General features: G+C 41.8%; 1 protein-coding gene across 1 annotated transcript in view; it reads right to left on the bottom strand.

Annotated features, from left to right (window-relative positions):
* Window positions 1-21,797, bottom strand: part of prrc1 (proline-rich coiled-coil 1) — a 46,075-nt gene that overhangs the window by 13,458 nt on the left and 10,820 nt on the right. The window contains exons 2-6 of the mRNA XM_063049089.1: window positions 20,954-21,065; window positions 19,247-19,603; window positions 18,442-18,587; window positions 9,861-9,963; window positions 3,698-3,861 (exon numbers count right to left, since the gene is read on the bottom strand). Coding sequence (XP_062905159.1) covers window positions 3,698-3,861; window positions 9,861-9,963; window positions 18,442-18,587; window positions 19,247-19,603; window positions 20,954-21,065 — 882 coding nt within the window. The remainder of the gene's footprint in view (window positions 1-3,697; window positions 3,862-9,860; window positions 9,964-18,441; window positions 18,588-19,246; window positions 19,604-20,953; window positions 21,066-21,797) is intronic.

Genomic DNA, 21,797 nt, shown 5'->3' on the forward strand with positions numbered 1-21,797 from the left:
TGTCCGTCATGTCCAATGATGACAGGAAACCTGTGCTGAATAATTTTTAAAGTGGACAAGTCATTGCTCCCTTAACCTCAGAAGTTCGGGTCCAGTGGTACAAACAAGCATGACAAACTGGAGTCTTCCATAGCTGCAGTGGATAATCATGAGTCCTCTGCGTCTTGTCAAGCCTCTCACTCCACAGAGCATTGCAGTACCACCTTACCGGCTGTTGAATCTCATTGATAAGCCCAGTCTGCAGGAGCTGACTTATCATGGTAGGACAGGTGTGTCCCTATCTCACCGGGGTATGAGGCTACTGGCTACCCTCAACTGGTTTAGTCCACCTGCCGAAGCAGTGTACTGGATGCGGCTGCTGTCGCATTCAAACAATTACTTGGACTCACAGGTGAGAGCTGAGTGTCCGGTGGGGACCAAAGGTGAGTGAGCTGCCCCAGAAAGTACACTTCACCAGAGCACTGACCAAAACTGGATGAAATACTCCAGCTATTTTCAAACCATTAATCTCTGGTATGGAGGGGCCACTGCACGGGATCAGAAAAAGCTGCAGGAAGTTGCAAACTCAACCAGCTCCATCACGGGCACTACTCTCCCCAGCCATCAAGGACATCTTCAAAAAGTGATGCTTCAAAAATGCTGTATCCATCATTAAGCACCCCCTCATTACTATCATCAAGGAAGTGGTATAGGAATCTGAAGACACACACTTAATGTTTTAGGAACAGCTTCTTCCCATCTGCCATCAAATTTCTTAATGGACAATAATTCCATGTAAGTAGCTCTATTTTGGTACTCCTTGTGCACTACTTATTTAATTATATATATATATATTTTTTTTCTTTTTCTTATTGTATTTTTTTTTATGTATTGCACTGTACCGCTGCTACAAAACAACAAATTTCACAACATAACCACCTGGATTTAGCATGGGTGAGATGGTTTGCCCTGGTGTAGCATGGGTGAGATGGCTTGCACTGGTTTGGTATGGGTGAGATGGTTTGCACTGGTGTAGTATGGGTAAGATGGTTTGCACTGGTTTAGTTTGGGTGAGATGGTTTGCACTGGTTTAGAATGGGTGAGATGGTTTGCACTGGTTTGGTATGGGTGAGATGGTTTGCACTGGTTTGGTATGGGTAAGATGGTTTGCACTGGTTTGGCATGGGTGAGATGGTTTGCACTGGTGTAGTATGGGTGAGATGGTTTGCACTGGTTTAGCATGGGTGAGATGGTTTGCACTGGTGTAGTATGGGTGAGATGGTTTGCACTGGTTTAGCATGGGTGAGATGGTTTGCACTGGTGTAGCATGGGTGAGATGGTTTGCACTGGTGTAGTATGGGTGAGTTGGTTTGCACTGATGTAGTATGGGTGAGATGGTTTGCACTGGTTTAGCATGGGTGAGATGGTTTGCACTGGTTTGGTATGGGTGAGATGGTTTGCACTGGTTTGGTATGGGTAAGATGGTTTGCACTGGTTTGGCATGGGTGAGATGGTTTGCACTGGTGTAGTATGGGTGAGATGGTTTGCACTGGTTTAGCATGGGTGAGATGGTTTGCACTGGTGTAGTATGGGTGAGATGGTTTGCACTGGTTTAGCATGGGTGAGATGGTTTGCACTGGTGTAGCATGGGTGAGATGGTTTGCACTGGTGTAGTATGGGTGAGTTGGTTTGCACTGATGTAGTATGGGTGAGATGGTTTGCACTGGTTTAGCATGGGTGAGATGGTTTGCACTGGTTTAGCATGGGTGAGATGGTTTGCACTAGTTTAGCATGGGTGAGATGGTTTGCACTGGTGTAGTATGGGTGAGATGGTTTGCACTGATGTAGTATGGGTGAGATGGTTTGCACTGGTGTAGTATGGGTGAGATGGTTTGCACTGGTTTGGTATGGGTGAGATGGTTTGCACTGGGTTAGCATGGGTGAGATGGTTTGCACTGGTTTAGCATGGGTGAGATGGTTTGCACTGGTTTAGTATGGGTGAGATGGTTTGCACTGGTTTGGCATGGGTGAGATGGTTTGCACTGGTTTAGTTTGGGTGAGATGGTGTGCACTGGTTTAGCATGGGTGAGATGGTTTGCACTGGTTTAGCATGGGTGAGATGGTTTGCACTGGTTTAGTTTGGGTGAGATGGTTTGTACTGGTGTAGTATGGGTGAGATGGTTTGCACTGGTTTAGAATGGGTGAGGTGGTTTGCACTGGTTTAGAATGGGTGAGATGGTTTGCACTGGTTTAGTATGGGTGAGATGGTTTGCACTGGTTTAGTATGGTTGAGATGGTTTGCACTGGTTTAGTACGGGTGAGATGGCTTGCACTGGTTTGGCATGGGTGAGATGGTTTGCACTGGTTTAGTTTGGGTGAGATGGTGTGCACTGGTTTAGCATGGGTGAGATGGTTTGCACTGGTTTAGCATGGGTGAGATGGTTTGCACTGGTTTAGTATGGGTGAGATGGTTTGCACTGGTTTGGCATGGGTGAGATGGTTTGCACTGGTTTAGTTTGGGTGAGATGGTGTGCACTGGTTTAGCATGGGTGAGATGGTTTGCACTGGTTTAGCATGGGTGAGATGGTTTGCACTGGTTTAGTTTGGGTGAGATGGTTTGTACTGGTGTAGTATGGGTGAGATGGTTTGCACTGGTTTAGAATGGGTGAGATGGTTTGCACTGGTTTAGAATGGGTGAGATGGTTTGCACTGGTTTAGCATGGGTGAGATGGTTTGCACTGGTTTAGTATGGTTGAGATGGTTTGCACTGGTTTAGTACGGGTGAGATGGCTTGCACTGGTTTGGCATGGGTGAGATGGTTTGCACTGGTTTAGTTTGGGTGAGATGGTGTGCACTGGTTTAGCATGGGTGAGATGGTTTGCACTGGTTTAGCATGGGTGAGATGGTTTGCACTGGTTTAGTTTGGGTGAGATGGTGTGCACTGGTTTAGCATGGGTGAGATGGTTTGCACTGGTTTAGTTTGGGTGAGATGGTTTGTACTGGTGTAGTATGGGTGAGATGGTTTGCACTGGTTTAGAATGGGTGAGATGGTTTGCACTGGTTTAGCATGGGTGAGATGGTTTGCACTGGTTTAGCATGGGTGAGATGGTTTGCACTGGTTTAGTATGGTTGAGATGGTTTGCACTGGTTTAGTACGGGTGAGATGGCTTGCACTGGTTTAGTACGGGTGAGATGGTTTGCACTGGTGTAGTATGGGTGTGATGGTTTGCACTGGTTTAGCATGGGTGAGATGGTTTGCACTGGTGTAGTATGGGTGAGATGGTTTGTACTGGTTTAGAATGGGTGAGATGGCTTGCACTGGTTTAGTACGGGTGAGATGGTTTGCACTGGTGTAGTATGGGTGTGATGGTTTGCACTGGTTTAGCATGGGTGAGATGGTTTGCACTGGTTTAGTATGGGTGAGATGGTTTGCACTGGTGTAGTATGAGTGAGATGGTTTGCACTGGTTTAGTATGGGTGAGATGGTTTGCACTGGTGTAGTATGAGTGAGATGGTTTGCACTGGTTTAGAATGGGTGAGATGGTTTGCAATGACTGCTATACCACTGAACTAGGTTCATCATCAGAATCACAGTTAGGTCCACACACTTGGAGGGGAAGTAGGGAATGGCATGTACCCATGCGATTGCAGAGTAATTTCACTGGTAAAGTTACATTCACCCAAGTTTTCATTTTAAACTATGTTGACAAGGACTTGCCTTTAATCCTGCAGCATACCCAATAGGCTGTGGAGCAATATTTGATTGGCCAGCTTCTCCGGTAACGGTGGCCAATCCAAACATTTCCTGGAAAGCATCTCGAATAGCAGCCACCTTAACTTCTTTGTTAGAAGTTACCAATATATCCAGATCACCACCTGATTCTAGAGGGGAGACAAAGGAAATAATTCAAATAGAGAATTCCTTACAACTGACATAGAAAGCTACATTAATTGTAAACTTCGTCTATATGCATCTGCATTAGAAACTCAAATCAGTACAAGGCTGTTTCACTCCTCACCAACAATGCAGTTGCAAAATAAATGCAATGCTTTGCTCCACTAATACCATTACAGCAATATTTACTGGGAACACCAATGATCAAAGGATGTTCTTGAAGCCTTATCAAAGAAAGATCCTCATCTGACTTATAGGAATCCTCGGCTTATAACCTCTGAAAATGGAAGAGGATCAAGGAAGCACTTGGACCTTTGAGTCTCTACACTGGGAGCATGTGAAAACTCATTGAAAATTGTGGAAGCAGTGCACCACCATTCTGTGTACCTTATAGTCTGAGCTATAGCAGAGTCTGCAGATCTGACACAGGCCTCAAAGGGCATGTCAGAACACAGAGAACTGAGTGGAAACAAGTCAATCACTGAAGCTTCCAGCAGAAGCTTCTCACAAGGCTCTCTATCAAATGTATCTTTCTTCGAGTTGAATATTACTGCACACTGAGCTGCTTGTAAACCATTTCTAGGTCATTTGCCCCAAAGACTGATGTTGACATGGTGGAGGATTACAAATACCTGGGGATATGAATTGACAATAAACTGGACTGGTCAAAGAACACTGAGGTTGTCTACAAGAAGGGTCAGAGCCGTCTCTATTTCCTGAGGAGATAGAGGTCCTTTAACATCTGCCAAACGATTCTGAGGATGTTCTACGAGTCTGTGGTGGCCAGTGCTATCATGTTTGCTGTTGTGTTCTGGAGCAGCAGACACCAACAGAAACAACAAACTCATTCGTAAGGCCAGTGATGTTGTGGGGATGGAACTGGACTCTCTGACGGTGGTGTCTGAAAAGAGGATGCTGTCCAAGTTGCATGCCATCTTGGACAATGTCTCCCATCCACTACACAATGTACTGGTTGGGCACAGGAGTACATTCAGCCAGAGATGCAACACAGAGCGTCATAGGAAGTCATTCCTGCCTGTGGCCATCAAACTTTACAACTCCTCCCGTGGAGGGTCAGCCACCCTGAGCCAATAGGCTGGTTCTGGACTTATTTCCTGCATAAATAATTTACATATTACTATTTAACTATTTATTTATTACCATTTATGGTGCAACTGTAACGAAAACCAATTTCCCCCGGGATCAATAAAGTATGACTATGACTATGATGTTTACGTTCAACCAGATGCACTGTGAACTCCTTTTCATCTCAAGCTATCAGCATACAAGAGCAGGGAAATTACGGTATAACTTCATAAAACACTTGTTCTCGTTACCACACTGTAGGGAGGATATGATTGCACTGAAGAGATGCCAATGAAATTCACCAGGATGTTGCTGGATGATGTTCCAGTCCTGAGGAAAGACTGGATTGGCTGGGTTTTGTTTTCCAAAGAGTAAAGAAAACTGAGGGGGACCTGAGAGACAGATACAATTTTTTGAGGGTAATGTGTAGGGTAAATAGTAAAGAAACCTTTCCCAACAGTAGAGACATCTAAAACTAGAAAGGATAACTCTAGAGTAAGGGATAGGAGGTTTACAGGGGATCCACAGAGAACTCTTCAAACTAGAAGGTGGTTGGAATCTGTAATGTGTGTTGGAGGCAGGTAGTCTAATGAAATTCCAGAAATTTCAGAGGGATCTGAGGGATCTTGGGGTCCAAGTCCATAGGACAGCGGTCCCCAACCACCGGGCCGCAGAGCATTTGCTACCGGGCCGCGAGGAAACGATATGATTTGGCGATATGACTCAGCTGCACCTTTCCTGATTCCCTGTCACGCCCACTGTTGAGCTTGAACACACGCGAGGTCATTAACAGCGCGGCATCCATGTCAGCGCGGGAAGAAGATCAACTCCTCGAGCTTGCAAATGACGGCAGGCTGAAAAGTATGTTTGACATAACATCTCTGCCGGCATTCTGGATCAAAGTAAAGGCTAAATATCCTGAGATAGCCACGAAAGCACTGCAAACGTTGCTTCCATTTCCAACGTATCTCTGCAATGAATGCAACGAAAACTAAATTACAGAATAGACTGGACATAAGGAACCCCCTTCGAGTATTACTGTCTCCCATCTCCCCGCGATAGGACCGTCTTATTGCAGGAAAACAAGCCCAGGGCTCCCACGGATTCAGCGATATTGGTGTGTTGCAATGATTTTATATGTTCATACGGGGAAAATATGTGCCGTGTGTTTAATATCCAAACATTACTTAAAATGTTATGATGCTATTGACTGATAAGTGACTTATATAACCATATAACAATTACAGCACGGAAATAGGCGATCTCGGCCCTTCTAGTCCGTGCCGAAAGCTACTCTCACCTAGTCCCACCGACCTGCACTCAGCCCATACCCCTCCATTCCTTTCCTGTCCATATACCTATCCAATTTTTTCTTTAAATAATATTGAACCTGCCTCTACCAATTCTACTGGAAGTTCTTTCAGCACTTACTTCAAGCTCCCCGTCCTCCCCTGATGATTGACTTATCACTATATTCATGCGAGGAAAATATGCGCTGTGTGTTTAATATTAAATTCGTTAGATAAACCCTTTTAGAAACGAAATTGAGTATATTAGCCCCTTATTACCAATATTCCGGTCGTGATTAACACCCCCCACCCCCACCCCAGAACAGAATCGCCAAAAAAGATTTCAGAGAATAATATCGGCAGGTACACGCATGCGCACTGGTGCCCGCGCAAGGCTTCATGGTCATTGTAGTCTTTCTCGGGGTAAACACAACGTATTTTTTGACTGCTACTCTTGTCCATTGGCAACCCTACCCCCAGCCCCCCACCCCCGGGTCGGCTGGTCCGCAAGAATATTGTCAATATTAAACCGGTCCGCAGCGCAAAAAAGGTTGGGGACCCCTGCCATAGGACACTCAAAGCTGCTGTGCAGGTTGACTCTGTGGATAAGAAGGCATTTGATGCATTGGCCTTCATCAATCGTGGGATTGAGTTTAAGAACCGTGAGGTAATGTTGCAGCTATACAGGACCCTGGTCAGACCCCATTTGGAGTACTGTGCTCAGCTCTGGCTACCTCACTACAGGAAGAATGTGGAAACCATAGAAAGGGTGCAGAGGAGATTTACAAGGATGTTGTCTGGGTTGGGGAGCATGCCTTATGAGAATAGGTAGAGTGAACTTGGCCTTTTCTCCTTGATGGAGGATGACAGGTGACCTGATAGAGGTATATAAGATGATAAGAGGCATTGATCATGTGGATAGTCGGAGGCTTTTTCCCACGGCTGAAATGGCTATCATGAGAAGGCACAGTTTTAAGGTGCTTGGAAGTAGGTATGGAGGAGATGTCAGAGGTAAGTTTTTTTTTCGCAGAGAGTCGTGAGTGCATGGAATGGGCTGCCGGCAAGGGTGGTGGAGGCGGATATAGGGTCTTTTAAGGGAATCCCGGATAGGTACATGGCGCTTAGAAAAATAGAGGGCTATGGGTAACCCTAGGTAATTTCTAAGGTAAGGATGTGCACAACTTTGTGGGCCAAAGGGCCAGTATTGAGCTGTAGGTTTTCTGTGTTTCTAAATATCTAAATAAGCACTTGAACCACTAAAGCATTGAAGGTTCTGTTGGAATTGGTTGTTTTTTGTTATACTTTTTAAAAGATATTAGTTGAATTAATGCAAGACTAACATTGTAGTTTCTTTCTTGATGACATAACTTGTATTTTTAACAAATTCACGTATTTTTCGCAGTTATGTGTTGGTTTGCCTCCACTTACTGGCAGAGAGCAATATAGCAGTTACTTAACCATTTATCATCCTTTTTCATTTTCAATTGGCTAAGTATTAGCACTTAACACGTGTGTTACAATTGAGTAGCCTTTTGATTGAATTCTGATATCCAAGGAATGTCTGTTGTCTGGAAGTGATAGATTTTTCAAAAGCTCCAAATTGAATCTATTGAATGTCTTTAATTTCTCGTCTCTCATCTGTCTTGTATCGCTGGTTTTTGTTTACTTAGTATCTGTCATTTGTTTAAACTTTGAAGCAAATATTGTGAAGTATCAGGGTCTTTCACTCATTCTTGAACTCTGAAAAGAACCCAGAGATCCAACAGTTCAGTTCAAATGCTGGCAAGTTGGATTAGTACACCTGATGATTAACATGGACATGAAGGGCTGAAGGACCTGACACTGTTAGTCACCTCTTTTATCCCTGGGGCTTATTGAGTTTCTCCTTAAATGTTCCTCAGTCATTCAGCTCACCTATTCCTTGTGGTATAGAGTTTAACATTCCCGTTAAAGATGTTTCTCCTGAATTCTCCACTGGATATATTTTGGTTTTCCCTTCAAACATATTTGCTACATCTATTCTATCACATCCTTCAATAATAAAGCTGTTAATTAGTTTATCTTCCCACTAGAACAGAGCCTTTCTGTTAAATCATTCCTGATACTTTATGAAAGCAACGCAAACTGCAAAGAATATTTAAAACTCCAGCTGAAATGAGTAAATTAAATGAACTCAATTGCCACCACCTGAAAAAGGAAAATAATGAAACCAAAAAAAAGTGGCTTCACTTTGGACATTTTGGATGTTGTCTTTAGATAAATTTACTGAAAGATAAATTTTGTAAATAAAGGTCAGGCAACATACTCCATCCCAAGTTCTCCTGGGATTCAAAAGCAACATTTTTGAAATACAATTGCTATTAGACAGGCAACCAGTGCTGTTAATTTGCACACAGCAATCATCTCCAGATGTAACAATGACCTGTTAATCCATTTCAGGTGTGTTGGCAGAGGGAGAAATGACAAAAAAGACAACGAAAATACTGTCAGTTCCACAAAGAACAGATGGAGCCTCAATTTAAACTTTCTTTGGACAGATGGCACCTCTGACAATGCCAATATTCCCCTGATAACGCACAAAAATGGCAGCCAAATTAGAGGTATTCAAGTCCTGGAGAGGAATAAATTCATAAACCTTACCTTGCGTAGATGCAGAGCTAAGAATCAAGACACACTGAGTGAAGATCCAACACTCCAGAACCAGAATCATATCATTTTACAAAAAGTATTGACTGGGAACATTTGACACTGGGTTAGGGTTGGAATGGATACTGATGCAGAAGAAAAATAGGTTCTTCTATGCCACCTGCTTTTGCTTCTAGTGCAATACAAAGGTCTAGAGATGAAGTAAGAATTGATTCACTTTTATTAAAACTCAGAAGTACATTTTGCATCAGCAATGTCAGCACTTGAATGCAAATGGCCAAAGTCAGAGTTGTACAACACAGAAAGTCCCTTCAGCCCAATATGTTCATGCTGATCAAGATGCCTATTTATGCTAATCCCAACTGTATGGATCAGAGAAATAGTGAGCTTGCTTGGTATGGTTAGAATGATGAGGAAAAACAAAGGATTTAAATGCCAAAATTATGAATTTAAAGCATTTATAGCAAAGAGTGAGGGAAGCAGTTTTGAACAAGTGGGAAGTGATATTTAACTCAGAATACAGGGCACCATGGGGTTATGAACAAGTGATTTATGGACACCCTACATACGAACTGCTCCCACATTATTAAATTCAAAAAATCTGATATAATTGTTCTTATCAGCCTTATGGAGTTTTAATAACATTCATTACATAGAGGAGGTATGGTTAATATGTTTGAGTGATTTGTGTCTTTTCAAGCTTATAGAAAAATTATAGATTTAGAGGCATCTGTAAAAAAAATTAGCCAGGGACAGCTTGTAATGCATGTTGAGTGGAGTTTACATTAGTCTCCTAGAAGAACCAAGGAACAAACAAATTGTGAATTGAAAGAGGCATGATGAGGAATTTAGTTGTGAGGAGTGATGGAGGTATGATGCATAATCAGGATTACACAAGCCCTATTATATTTATTCCCATTTAAATGTATCAAATGACTGAAGTATCTTTCATGAATCATACTTACTGATGTAAGGAGCCATGCCTGGATCCAGCGTGGTGATCATGGACTCCACAGAATGTTTTGTTTTATCCAAAACTGATTTCACAACAGGGTTTCCCGCCACACCCTTAAAGAAATTAGTCAAAACTAGTTATTTTGAATTATACGTGAGTTCATTGACATGATCTGTAACAGATTCCAACAAATGTCCCATTGTTGACTCAAACATAGAATAAAAACAGACTATTTAATACATCAGACACTTTGTGTTGAAGCTCCAACTTTATCTAACCCCATGAGCATTTTCATTTATTTCTGTCATGTTCATCCTACTTCTTGTTAAGAGCATGTCTGCTTATTTACTTTACCATTTCTTTATGGGAGTGGATTTCATTTTCGGACTATGTTGGTGTAGCATGGTTTTTCACCATTACCCCAAATTCCCCTATTAGATTTATAAGTAGTGATATTTATGGCATCTACTTTTGGCCACCGGCTCAAGTGGAGCCATCTCTTCTACATTTACTTTCAATATTTTCAAGAAAACAGACAACCCAGTCTTCTCATTTTGGAAAAATGCATCACCTTTTTTGTGAAAGTTATAAAGAATCACATACCAGTTGCCAATATGTGCTTGGTCTATGCCTTTTTCAACTGTACTTTTCCAGAATTTTTCATATACTAAGCTACTAGTAACCAAGTTGATGTCTTGGAATTTACAAAATAAAAAATTCAGGTGCCTTGCAATTAGAATGTCAGCCCGCAATAAAAGCAAACAAGAAGTGTAAAGAATGCACAGTTTATTACGAGTTAAGAGAATATTTTAATACAATGGAATTTTGCAATGTGACTGTTATCCTAATCCTCACCCAGCTGCCACCTTTTCCTGAAGAGTACATTTCGTTGCCTACTGGGAGTATTTCTACAAAGATGCAGATTCATCTGCTAATAACAAGTACATTTTGTAAATTATATTCACACAATATACCTAAAGGCCAATATTAAAGGGAAGGATTCTTGACAGTGCTACTGATATTTTCTCCACTGCCTAAAAGATTTTCTACAATGTCAGTCAGTGCAGAGAACCCCTGCAGCTGCTCCCCTGTTGGAGAATGCCACAGCAGCCAGATCTCTGGCACTGAGTCTGAATCTGTAGCTCAGAAGGAAGGTAAACAAAAGGGACAGATTACACTTGAACTAGAGAGGGACCAATGCTCCTGCACACAGATTTGCTAGCACTGTTAGGGATGGTTTAAATCAGGTCAGATGATGGAGTAGTTGGTGTAAAAGTTAATGCAATGTGCAGAGAGACTGTGAGGAAGAATAGGCAATAGATAGGGCATAACTGCAGTCATTTGGATAGGTTGAAACATGCTTACTTCAACATGAGCAGTATTAAGAATAAGGACATTGATAAGTGTATGAAATTATGATATTGTTGACAATAGAGACTTGGCTGTTGCAAGGACCGAATTAACAGGCTGATATTTCTGGGTTTAGGTGTTTCAAAAGGAATAGGAAGGGAGATAAAAAGGGATGAGTGCTGTCGCATTGCTAATGAAGGATAGAAACAGTTGCAGAAGCTGCAGAAAGGTAGATGCCATGGAGGGATCATCTGTTGAGTGAGTCTGGGGGAAGTAAGAAACAGGAAGAGTTCAATCACTCACTTGGGAGTATTCTATAGGCCCCGCAGTAGTAATCTGGGCTCTGAGGAGCAGATAAATAGGCAGGATGTGGAAAGATGCAAAAACACTGGGTTATTTACATGGAGAACTTAACTTCCCCAATATTGATTGGCATCACTGTAGTGCAAAAAGTGTGGAGGAGGTAGAGTTTGTTAAGTGTGTCCTGTAAAGATTCTTGACACAGTATGTGGACAGGCCGACTGGAGGAGAAGCCATACTAGTTCTAGTATTAAACAATGAACCTGGTTTGGTGACAGACCTCTTGGTGGGTGAGCTTTTTGGAGATAGTGACCATAATTCCCTGAAATGTAGCATGGCCAAGGACATGAATAGCAGCAGACGACATGGCAAAATATTTAATTGGGAGAAGTTTAATTACAATGGTATCAGGCAGGAATGGAGGAACATAAACTGGGAACAGATGCTCTAAAGGAAAAACACAGCAGAAATGAGTATTTCTATCTTTGATATCCCCTTTTCTCCTTTTCAGGGTTCTTTTGAAGACCCTGACATGAAGTTACACGCTGACTTCGGTTCTTTGCCGGAATGGGGCCCACTCTCAGGGCCTCGTGACCGGCCGTTTTTTGATATGCCAAGGATGACCAGCGTGCCTTCAGGGTGAAGGATTTTCATGGCTCTGGAGGCAGGCAGATTTGAGTTTGTGTCGCCACAGAAAACTGGTGTGTTGTTGGAGACGGAAGATCGTAAGCAGCAAGCTGGCTGTGTGCCCAGAGACCCGAGATCTTTGGGCACAGAGCTCGGAACAAGCGATGCAACAGACTTTTAACACCATAAATCGGCAAGTTGTTTTGTTATGTCTGTCCTCTCACTGTGAAACAGGGACACCTCTTTTTCCCTTATTAGGGAGGAGGGAGGGGGGGAGAGAGAGGTGGGGGAGAGAGGGAGACAAAGACAGACTGTGGTATGCTGAATTACCGGGTGAATAAGTAGTCTTTGGGGTACTGCAAGTCTGTGTCTTTACTGATGCTTTGTTGTACTCTTGAGTGCTCGGTGGAGGGTGCAAATGCTTTTTTTGCTGGGGGGAGGAGGGGAGGATCGGAGGATCATCACTTTGCTGCTGCTTATGCATGGGAGGGGTTCAGGATTCTAACATTTAACTGTCATTCATTCTTTGGGGCACTCCTGTTTTCGTGAATCTATGCAAAGAAAAAGAATTTCAGGATGTATATTGTATACAGTTCTCTGACATTAAATTAAACCTATTGAAATGTGGAAGTTGTTAGGTACACCTTGCACAGGTCTCTGGATAGGTTTGTTCAACTGAGTGAAAGAAACATGGTTGACAAAAGAGATGGACTGTTTAGTCAAGAAGAAGAAGAAGGAGGCATACTTAAGTTTAGGATGCAAAAATCATACAGGGCACTTGAGAGTTATAAGATAGCCAGGAAGAGGCTTAAGAGGGGACTTAGGAGAGAGTCAAAGAGTCATAAAGCACTACAGCACAGAAAGAGACCTTCAACCCATTTAGTCCATACCAAACTGTTATTCTGCCTAGTCCCATCAATCTGTACCTGGACCCCCATAACCCTCCATATCCCTCCCATCCATATACTTAACTGAACTTACTTTAAGTGTTGCAATCAATCCCACATCCACCACTTCTGCTGGCAACTCATTCCACACCTGCACCACCCTGTAAGTGAATAAGTTCACCCTCAAGATCCCCTTAAATATTTTATCTTTCACCTGCAATCTATGACTTCTAGGCCTAGACTCACCCAACCTCAGTGGACAAAGCCTGCTTGCATTACACCCCTGATTATTTTGTATACTTCTATCAAATCTCCCCTCATTCTCCAATGCTCCAGGGAATAAAGTTCTCACCTGTTCAACCTCTCTCTCTGACTCAAGACCCAGTAACAACCTTGTAAGCATTCTTGTACTCTTTCAATTTTATTGACATGAGGAGCTAGACGAAGAGACAAGAAAGCCTTGGTGACTAGAATTAACAAAATCTCCAAGGTGAAGAACAGAAGGATGTTTGATTGACAATAGGACCACCCCAGAGCAGGTCAGAATACCCCATTTTACCATGGGAAGCGAGGGAAGAGATTGTTAGGGTGTTGACAACAATCTTTGTGTCTTCCTTGGCCACGTATTAGAGGATTGGATAATGGCAGATGTTGTTCCTTTGTTCAAGAAAAGTAAGAGTCAATCATGGGAATCATAGATGAGTCAGTGGCAAACTAATGGAGAGGATTCTTAGGGACAGGATTTGACGAGCATTTGGAGAAGCACCATCTTAAAAGTGGTGTAATGGATTTTAGTAAAACATCTGACAAAGATCCCAGTGGTAAACATAGGACATAGAATAGCACAGTACAGGCCCTTCGGCCCACAATGTTGTGCCGACCCTTAAACCCTGCCTCCCATATAACCCCCCACCTTAAATTCCTCCATATACCTGTCTAGTAGTCTCTTAAATTTCATTAGTGTATCTGCTTCTACCACTGACTCAGGCAGCACATTCCAGGCACCAACCACTGAGTAAAAAACCTTCCTCTAATATCCCCCTTGAACTACCTACCCCTTATCTTAAAGCCATGTCCTCTTGTATTGAGCAGTGCTGCCCTGGGGAAGAGGCGCTGGCTATCCACTCTATCTATTCCTCTTAATATTTTGTATACCTCAGTCATGTCTCCTCTCATCCGCCTTCTCTTCAAAGAGTAAAGCCCTAGCTCCCTTAATCTCTGATCATAATGCATACTCTCCAAACCAGGCAGCATCCTGGTAAATGTCCTTTGTACCCTTTCCAATGCTTCTACATCCTTCCTACAGTGAGGCAACCAGAACTGTACACAGTACTCCAAGTGTGGCCTAACCAGAGTTTTATAGAGCTGCATCATTACCTCGCGACTCTTAAACTCTATCCCTCAACTTATGAAAGCTAACACCCCATAAGCTTTCTTAACTACCCTATCTACCTGTGAGCAACTTTCAGGGCTCTGTGGACATGTACCCCCACATCCCTCTACTCCTCCACACTATCAAGTATACTGCCATTTAGTTTGTACTCTGCCTTGGAGTTTGTCTTTCCAAAGTGCACCACCTCACACTTCTCCGGGTTGAACTCCATCTGCGACTTATCAGCCCACTTCTGCATCCTATCAATGTCTCTCTGCAATCTTTGACAATCCTCTACACTATCTACACCACCACCAACCTTTGTGTCGTCTGCAAACTTGCCAACCCACCCTTCTATCCCCACATCCAGGTGATTAATAAAAATCACAAAAAGTAGAGGTCCCAGAACCGATCCTTGTGGGACACCACTAGTAGCAACCCTCCAATTCAAATGTATTCCCTCCATCACAACCCTCCGCTTTCTGCAGGCAAGCCAATTCTGAATCCATCTAGCCAAACTTCCCTGGATCCCATGCCTTCTGACTTCCTGAATAAGCCTACCGTGTGGAACCTGGTCAAATGCCTTACTAAAATCTATGTAGATCACATCCACTACACTGCCCTCATCTATATGCCCGGTCATCTCCTCAAAGAACTCTATCAGGCTTGTTAGACATGATCTGACTGTCCCTGATCAGACCATGATTCACTAAATGCCCACAGATCCTGTCTCTACGAATCTTTTCCAACAGCTTTCCCACCACTGACTGGTCTCCAGGATTTACCAGGATGCTGCCTGGTTTAGAGCTCTCTGGTCTATAATTACCCAGGCTATCCCAACTACCTTTTTTGAACAAGGGGGCAACATTTGCCTCCCTCCAATCCTCCGGTACCATTCCCGTGGACAACGAGGACATAAAGATCCTAGCCAGAGGCTCAGCAGTCTCAGGGAAGAATATTCCCTCGCCTCATGGGGAATATTCTGTCAGGCCCCGGGGACTTATCCATCCTAATGTATTTTAACAACTCCAACACCTCCACTCCCTTAATATCAACATGCTCCAGAACATCAACCACACTCATATTGTCCTCACCATCATCAAGTTCCCTCTCATTGGTGAATACCGATGAGGAGTATTCATTGAGGCCCTCGCTCACTTCCACAGCCTTCAGGCACATCTTCCCACCTTTATCTCTAATCAGTCCTACCTTCACTCCTGTCATCCTTTAGTTCTTCACATAATTGAAGAATGCCTTGGGGTTTTCCTTTACCCAACTCGCTAAGGCCTTCTAATGCCCGCTTCTTGCTCTCCTCAGCCCCTTCTTAAGCTCCTTTCTTGCTACCCTATATCCCTCAATAAGCTCATCCAGAAAGTCAAAAGGCATCTGGATCCATGGAAACTTGGCTGTGTGGATTTGGAAATGGTTTGCCCACAGAAGGCAGGGGTTGGTAGTAGTTAGAGTGTCTACCTGGGAAGCAGTGGCTAGTGGTGTTCTGTGGTTCTGTAACGTCTACTCATTGTTATTTTAGAGTGAGGAAAGACCCGAGGTTTGATCAATCTAAGTGCCAGGCTGCGAAGATCGGGTACGTGCTGAAACATGATGACGGGGTCCAGGAGCAGAACGTATCAAAGTGACAGGACCTAGATCCGAGAGCGAGGAACGACCCAATGTCTGGACGATTCAAACGCTGGGCCAGACTGAAAAGGCAAGGGTATCAGGACATAGGCAAGGGTAGGGCTTCTTCTGCTCGCTGCTCCGTGGCATTTATATGGTTATATGGTTATTAACTTGGCTCTGCTGCTCTCAGCTTTGTGTCTGTGGACTTACTTTCATTGTGAATGCTATTTGCTTACTTTTATTATTTGTTTTTTTTTCCCACTCTGCACACTGGGTGTTTCACAGCCTTTTTTCTTTTATTTTTTTTTATTTATTACAAACAAACAGAAAAAATCAAAAAAAAAAGCACATCCACAAAAACCACAACCATAACAAAATCAAATTAAATATTGAGCAGCAAAAGGGAGAAGAATATTTGGTTTCTGTGTTTTGTGGCTGTCTGTACGGAGACGAATCTCAAGGTTGTATAATGTATACATACTTTGATACTAAATGTACTTTGAGATGAACTTTGAAGTTTGGATGAGGAAGGGGGTTAGTTTGTTTGGAGATGACATGAAGGTTGGTAGTGTTGTGGATAGTGCATGTAGAATGTTGTCGTAGATTACAACAAGATATAGACAGGATGCAGAGCTGTGCAGTGCAGGGCAAATGGAGTTCAATCTGAAAAAAATGTGAAGTTATACACTTTGAAAGATCGAACTTGAAAGCAGAGGATAAAGTTAATGGCAGGATCCTTAACAGTATGGAGGAACAGAGGGGTCTCAGAGTCCAAGTTGTAGGGTGGTTAAGAAAGTGTATGGAGTACTTGCCATCATTAGTTGGGGGATTGAGTTCAAGAGCCACAAGGTAATGTTGTAGCCCTATAGAACTCTGGTTAGACCACACTTGCAGTACTGTGTTCAATTATAATTGCAGAAGCTTTAGAGCAGGGGTCGGCAACCTTTTAGCCTCTGTGGGCCGGATCGCGTATTAATGAGCAGATGGTGGGCCAGATAAATGCCATAAAAAACTTGAAATATGGGAATTATCCATTTAAATACATCTAGTTATGTTTTGCCTCAAATTAATGAATAACACATGCTAGAAAATCATTTGTGCTTAAGGTTGCCTACCCCTGCCTTAGAGAGTCTGCAGAAGAGACTTACCAGGATTGTGCCTGGATTAGAGAATGCTTTATGAGGCCTCAAGGAAATTAAGTGGTGACTTGCTAGATTGTATATGATTCTGACAGGCATGGAGTAGACAGCCAGTGACTCTATTCCAGGTGACAATGGCCAATACCAGAGCACATCGATTTAAGGTGAGTGGAGGAAAGGTTAGGGGAGATGTCAGAGGTTTTTTTGTTACACAGAGAGTCATAGGTGACTGGAATGCACTTCTTACAGTGGTAGTAGAGGCTCATACAATAGTGACATTTATGAAACTCTTAGATAGGCATATGAATGTATGAAAAATGGCCTATGAAGAAGGGAAGGGTTAGATTGATTAGTAGGTTTATATACTGCAAGTCAGTACATCACTGTACTGTATACTTTACACTATGTTCTAATCATGATTTCTTTTGTTTTCAGAGCATAAACAACATATCCTGGTAATTGAACACAGGTGTTTCTGAACTAAGTAACTGGAATATTAGACACCACAATCAGCAAATGAAAATAATCAGTAGATGGTTATCACTTCTTGCTTGGTAAGCAAATACTGACCTTTAAGGTGATGTTCACAGTGGTGAATACTGCAGCTTCTGGATTTCTACACTGCTAAGATCCTACTCGTTCACAAACAGACCTCTAACAGCCTAGAAAACCAAATTCCTGAATTTCAATGATGAAAATTGTATCCTACTCCAGCTGAATTTATTGTAAGTTTTGCTTTAATTTGTTACAAGGATTCCAAATGAAAAACTGTGAATGCTCTCGTGCTGCTCCTTGATGTACAGATATAAGCCCTTCTTGCTGAATTAGTTAGGTCTTCAGTTGGAAAAATTGTGCATCAACAAACACCGGAAACCAATGTGAGAAGACATCATGATGACATCATGGGTGTCAAACTACATTTGTCTGAACAGATAGAATTATGTTCTGGCACAGTTCTCAAGGAGTCTGCACTCTTAAATGTATGGAAAGTGTCCCAAGTCTTAAAAAGGGCAAAAGGAGTTATTCCCAGTGTTCTGGCCAATCAATATGACTACAACAGACTTATCTGATCATCATTCCATTGTTATATGCAGGAGCCACTTTCATTAGATGCATGGGATGTTACAAATGGAACATGATGGGTTCTATATAAATACATGAAAACTAAATGCTTCAGAAGTTTGAAATTTTCTCGTCTACATGGACTCCTAACAATACATTAAATCATCACTCTACTTACGTTAGTTAGGGAAGTGAAACCAAAAGAGTGACAGGAATTTAATCACTGAAACTCACCTTAAAAAACCCCCAGAATCCTCCTCCAGCACCACCTTGGTCATGGTGCACAGCCATCCTGGGGTCCTCCTTCTCCTCTGGGAATGTAATAGAGGAGCCACCTCCCACAGGAGCAGGGGCCTGAGTCAGGGTACCTGGCACAACTCCTGACAAATGTAAATAAATCATTAAATACTAAGACTGTTCTTTCCATATCTAGCAGAATACATGCTAAAAGAATAAAAGTTGGAAAATATAAAACCAATTAATATTTAGCATCTTATTACATTTTCCAAACTTGCTGTTCCATGATTGTTGCCACAGGCATTTATATGTAGATATATATACAGTATGTATCAGGCAAGACAGGATGGAATACTAAAAAATACTGAACATATATTTTGTGGAGTGCATTATTTTCTGATATTGTTACTCCAGGTTAGAAAGTACTAGCATCAACCAGCATAGCCAAAACTAACCTTTTAAACTGGAGTCAAAGGACTTGAAGGACACCACAAGATCCAGATTAACTACAGAGGATTTTTCAGGACATGAAGATGAGTAGGAAGAGTAAGGTAGAAAAGCATCCTTACTCTCCTTCAATACTCTGCCATCATAAATAACTTTTAGAACATAGATAGTGGTCTCAGTCCAAACACTTAAAATATTTTTACATTAAGGTACAAGAGAAAGTAGCATTTTTAGTTCAAAGATTGATGAATATTGTGAAAACATTTAAGCTACATTAAGGAACTTATACACATATTTCCAACTAAATGTAAGTCAGTTTCTATACACAGATGTAATACTGAAATAAAACCACGACCTGTGACGGATGTAGAAAAAGTTGGCATCAGCGGGGTTTGTGGAGATCGACCAGCATGACCTCGAGTGATGTCGTAGTTTGTAGTCATGGAGAAACCAGTGATGGGTGGACCTGTAGGAGGTGCAGAAAAGATAGGAACAGGAGGAGAGCCCACAGGAGGTGCTGAAGGAGGAAAGCTATAAGCTGCAGCACCAGAATGAACAGCAGAAGGACGAACTGGGGAAGCAGCAGCAGTTAGGGGTGTAGAAGACATGGCAGGAGGTAAGTGCGGTCTAGGAGGAGGTGGTGTAGAAAAGACTGAGGGAGGTAAAGCTGAAATGGAGGTAGTAATGGGATTAGGTAAAGGGCTAGGTAGAACTAGATAGGTGAGTCAAAGCAGAAACAAAAAGTGAAAAAAGAATTAAAAACATAATTAATGCAAACATTGTTCACACCAAGGTCCACAACAACAATACCTGTTTAGCAGGCAAAATCTCAATTCTACAGAACCCTTGGATCACAAGATGAAAAACTATGCATAAAACATTTCCATTCATCAGTAAAGCTCTACATTAACAAAATCAGAAACATACAGACCTTACAGAGTTGAGGATTTAGAATAAATGTTTTACTTAATTTTGGTTTTGCCACAGAAGAAATTACTTGCTCGATCTCCAATACTGGCAAATGGGAAAATTGGCCTTACATTGTAAGAATGAAATACATCTTAAAAAATGAAATTCATTTTGAAGAGCTCCATGCTGAATTTCAGTATATTTGCTGATTAAAATTAAATACAGCTGATGGGGAAACTCACAGTCCCACATTTCTGAAAATTCACCAGAGACAGCATGAGTTTTTTGGTCAGTGTATATTTTAAAAGTTTCAAAACCACATCTAAATATGGTTTTCATCCACTGTTCATTAACGTACAATGGTAAGTACATTAATCTAATGCAGTTTTACTAACTTCACCTAAAGTCTTCAACTATGTCCTACTTTCTTGACTTCTACCTTTTAAATTTTTTCCCCTCAAAATATTTAAATTTCTTTTTGAAACGCTATTGTTTTTTTTCCACTTTATAGCAAACTGATTTCAGAATGAACTGCCCATTACAGCACAGAAAGAATCCATTCAACCCATCTGACCTTCACATCATTTATGTGCCATACAAACTACCAGCACTCCAACTACCAGGCCTTTAGCCTTCCTGAACTTGGGTAGCTTCCCTCTTAATGCTATGGACGGTAACTATTTCCTAGTGGTAAAAGATTTTACACTTTCAGTGTTCTGTTGATAAAGAAGTTTTTCAGGTCAATCTTGTGCTTTTGGCCTGTGCATTCAAATACACCAACCATGGAAAAAATCTACTCAGTTTGCCACTGAATCTGATTTCCCAGCAATTGAGCCATTTTTCCCTGTTTACCTCAAATCTTCAGAGTCACCATTTTGTCCATCTGTATCCAGACAAGACCAATTACATATTGACACATTATTCAGAAGACCCATAATCCAACTAATTCATGTAATGTCAATTTAATGTTTTCTAGAATAACCTCTCTAGAATCTATAGGGTAGAGCAAATGCTGCAAAACTTGCTCCCCTGATAGATTGTTAAAATTTGTTCCATCTTATTAAAATAAGACTAATTTATTTATTGATACCAATAATGTCGAGGACAAGAGACTGGCCAGAAAACACATAACTGGAATTTTAAGCAACAATACCTGTAGACACTGGGGTGTTGCTTGCAGTCATGGAAGTATTTGGAGGGGGAGTGCTGGGGGGCGTTGTCTCAATCCCACTTTCCTCCATCATCTTTTTTCCTTCGATAACAATCTATTGTAAGTAAATAATAAAATGAAGTCTAGTGACCTGCAAAGGTTTGTATCTGATAAAAGAATAAAGTTATATGATGGTTACTTCAAAGCAAAACTGGCCAAGAAAGGTACGTGTCACAATTTTCTAACGAGGATTAGCCTGTAGACCATATAATTCAAAATGTCAATGGAAATGCATTGTCAAAAATATCTCAGCAATTCCTAGGCAACATATTAGGTTAAAACACTGAGACTAGGAGGCCTTCATTCAATCAAGTCAATACCAGTATTTGAAAGAATGAAGTATGGGGAACCGGTTGAATTTGCAGGAGTGCAGGTATCTAGTGGATGCACTTAAAATTACTGCCTTAAGAATCAGAAAAGTCAAAATTTTACCTTCAGGATGTTACAAGCTACATGTTGAATAAAAAGGTGCTGGCAGAATATTCAGTGGTAATGTGTAAAATCAAATTGGATAAACTAACATGGAAATATAGGGCCTTGTTAAATTATTCAGCCCCCAACCCCATATTCACATACATGAGTATTATAACCAGGGATTTTGATCAATTTATCTGAGAATTTTTATTTATGAATCATATGCTTCTTTTCTTCCCCCCACAGTAGAGCCCAAAAAACAGGGAAACACCAAAACTTGAAAAACGGAAATTGATGCTGCCTGGCCTGCTGCGTTCACCAGCACTTTTTGTGTGTGTTGCTTGAATTTCCAGCATCTGCAGATTTCCTCATG

The sequence above is a fragment of the Mobula hypostoma genome, chromosome 5 (genome assembly GCF_963921235.1).
Source record: "Mobula hypostoma chromosome 5, sMobHyp1.1, whole genome shotgun sequence".
NCBI classification, from domain to species: domain Eukaryota; kingdom Metazoa; phylum Chordata; class Chondrichthyes; order Myliobatiformes; family Myliobatidae; genus Mobula; species Mobula hypostoma.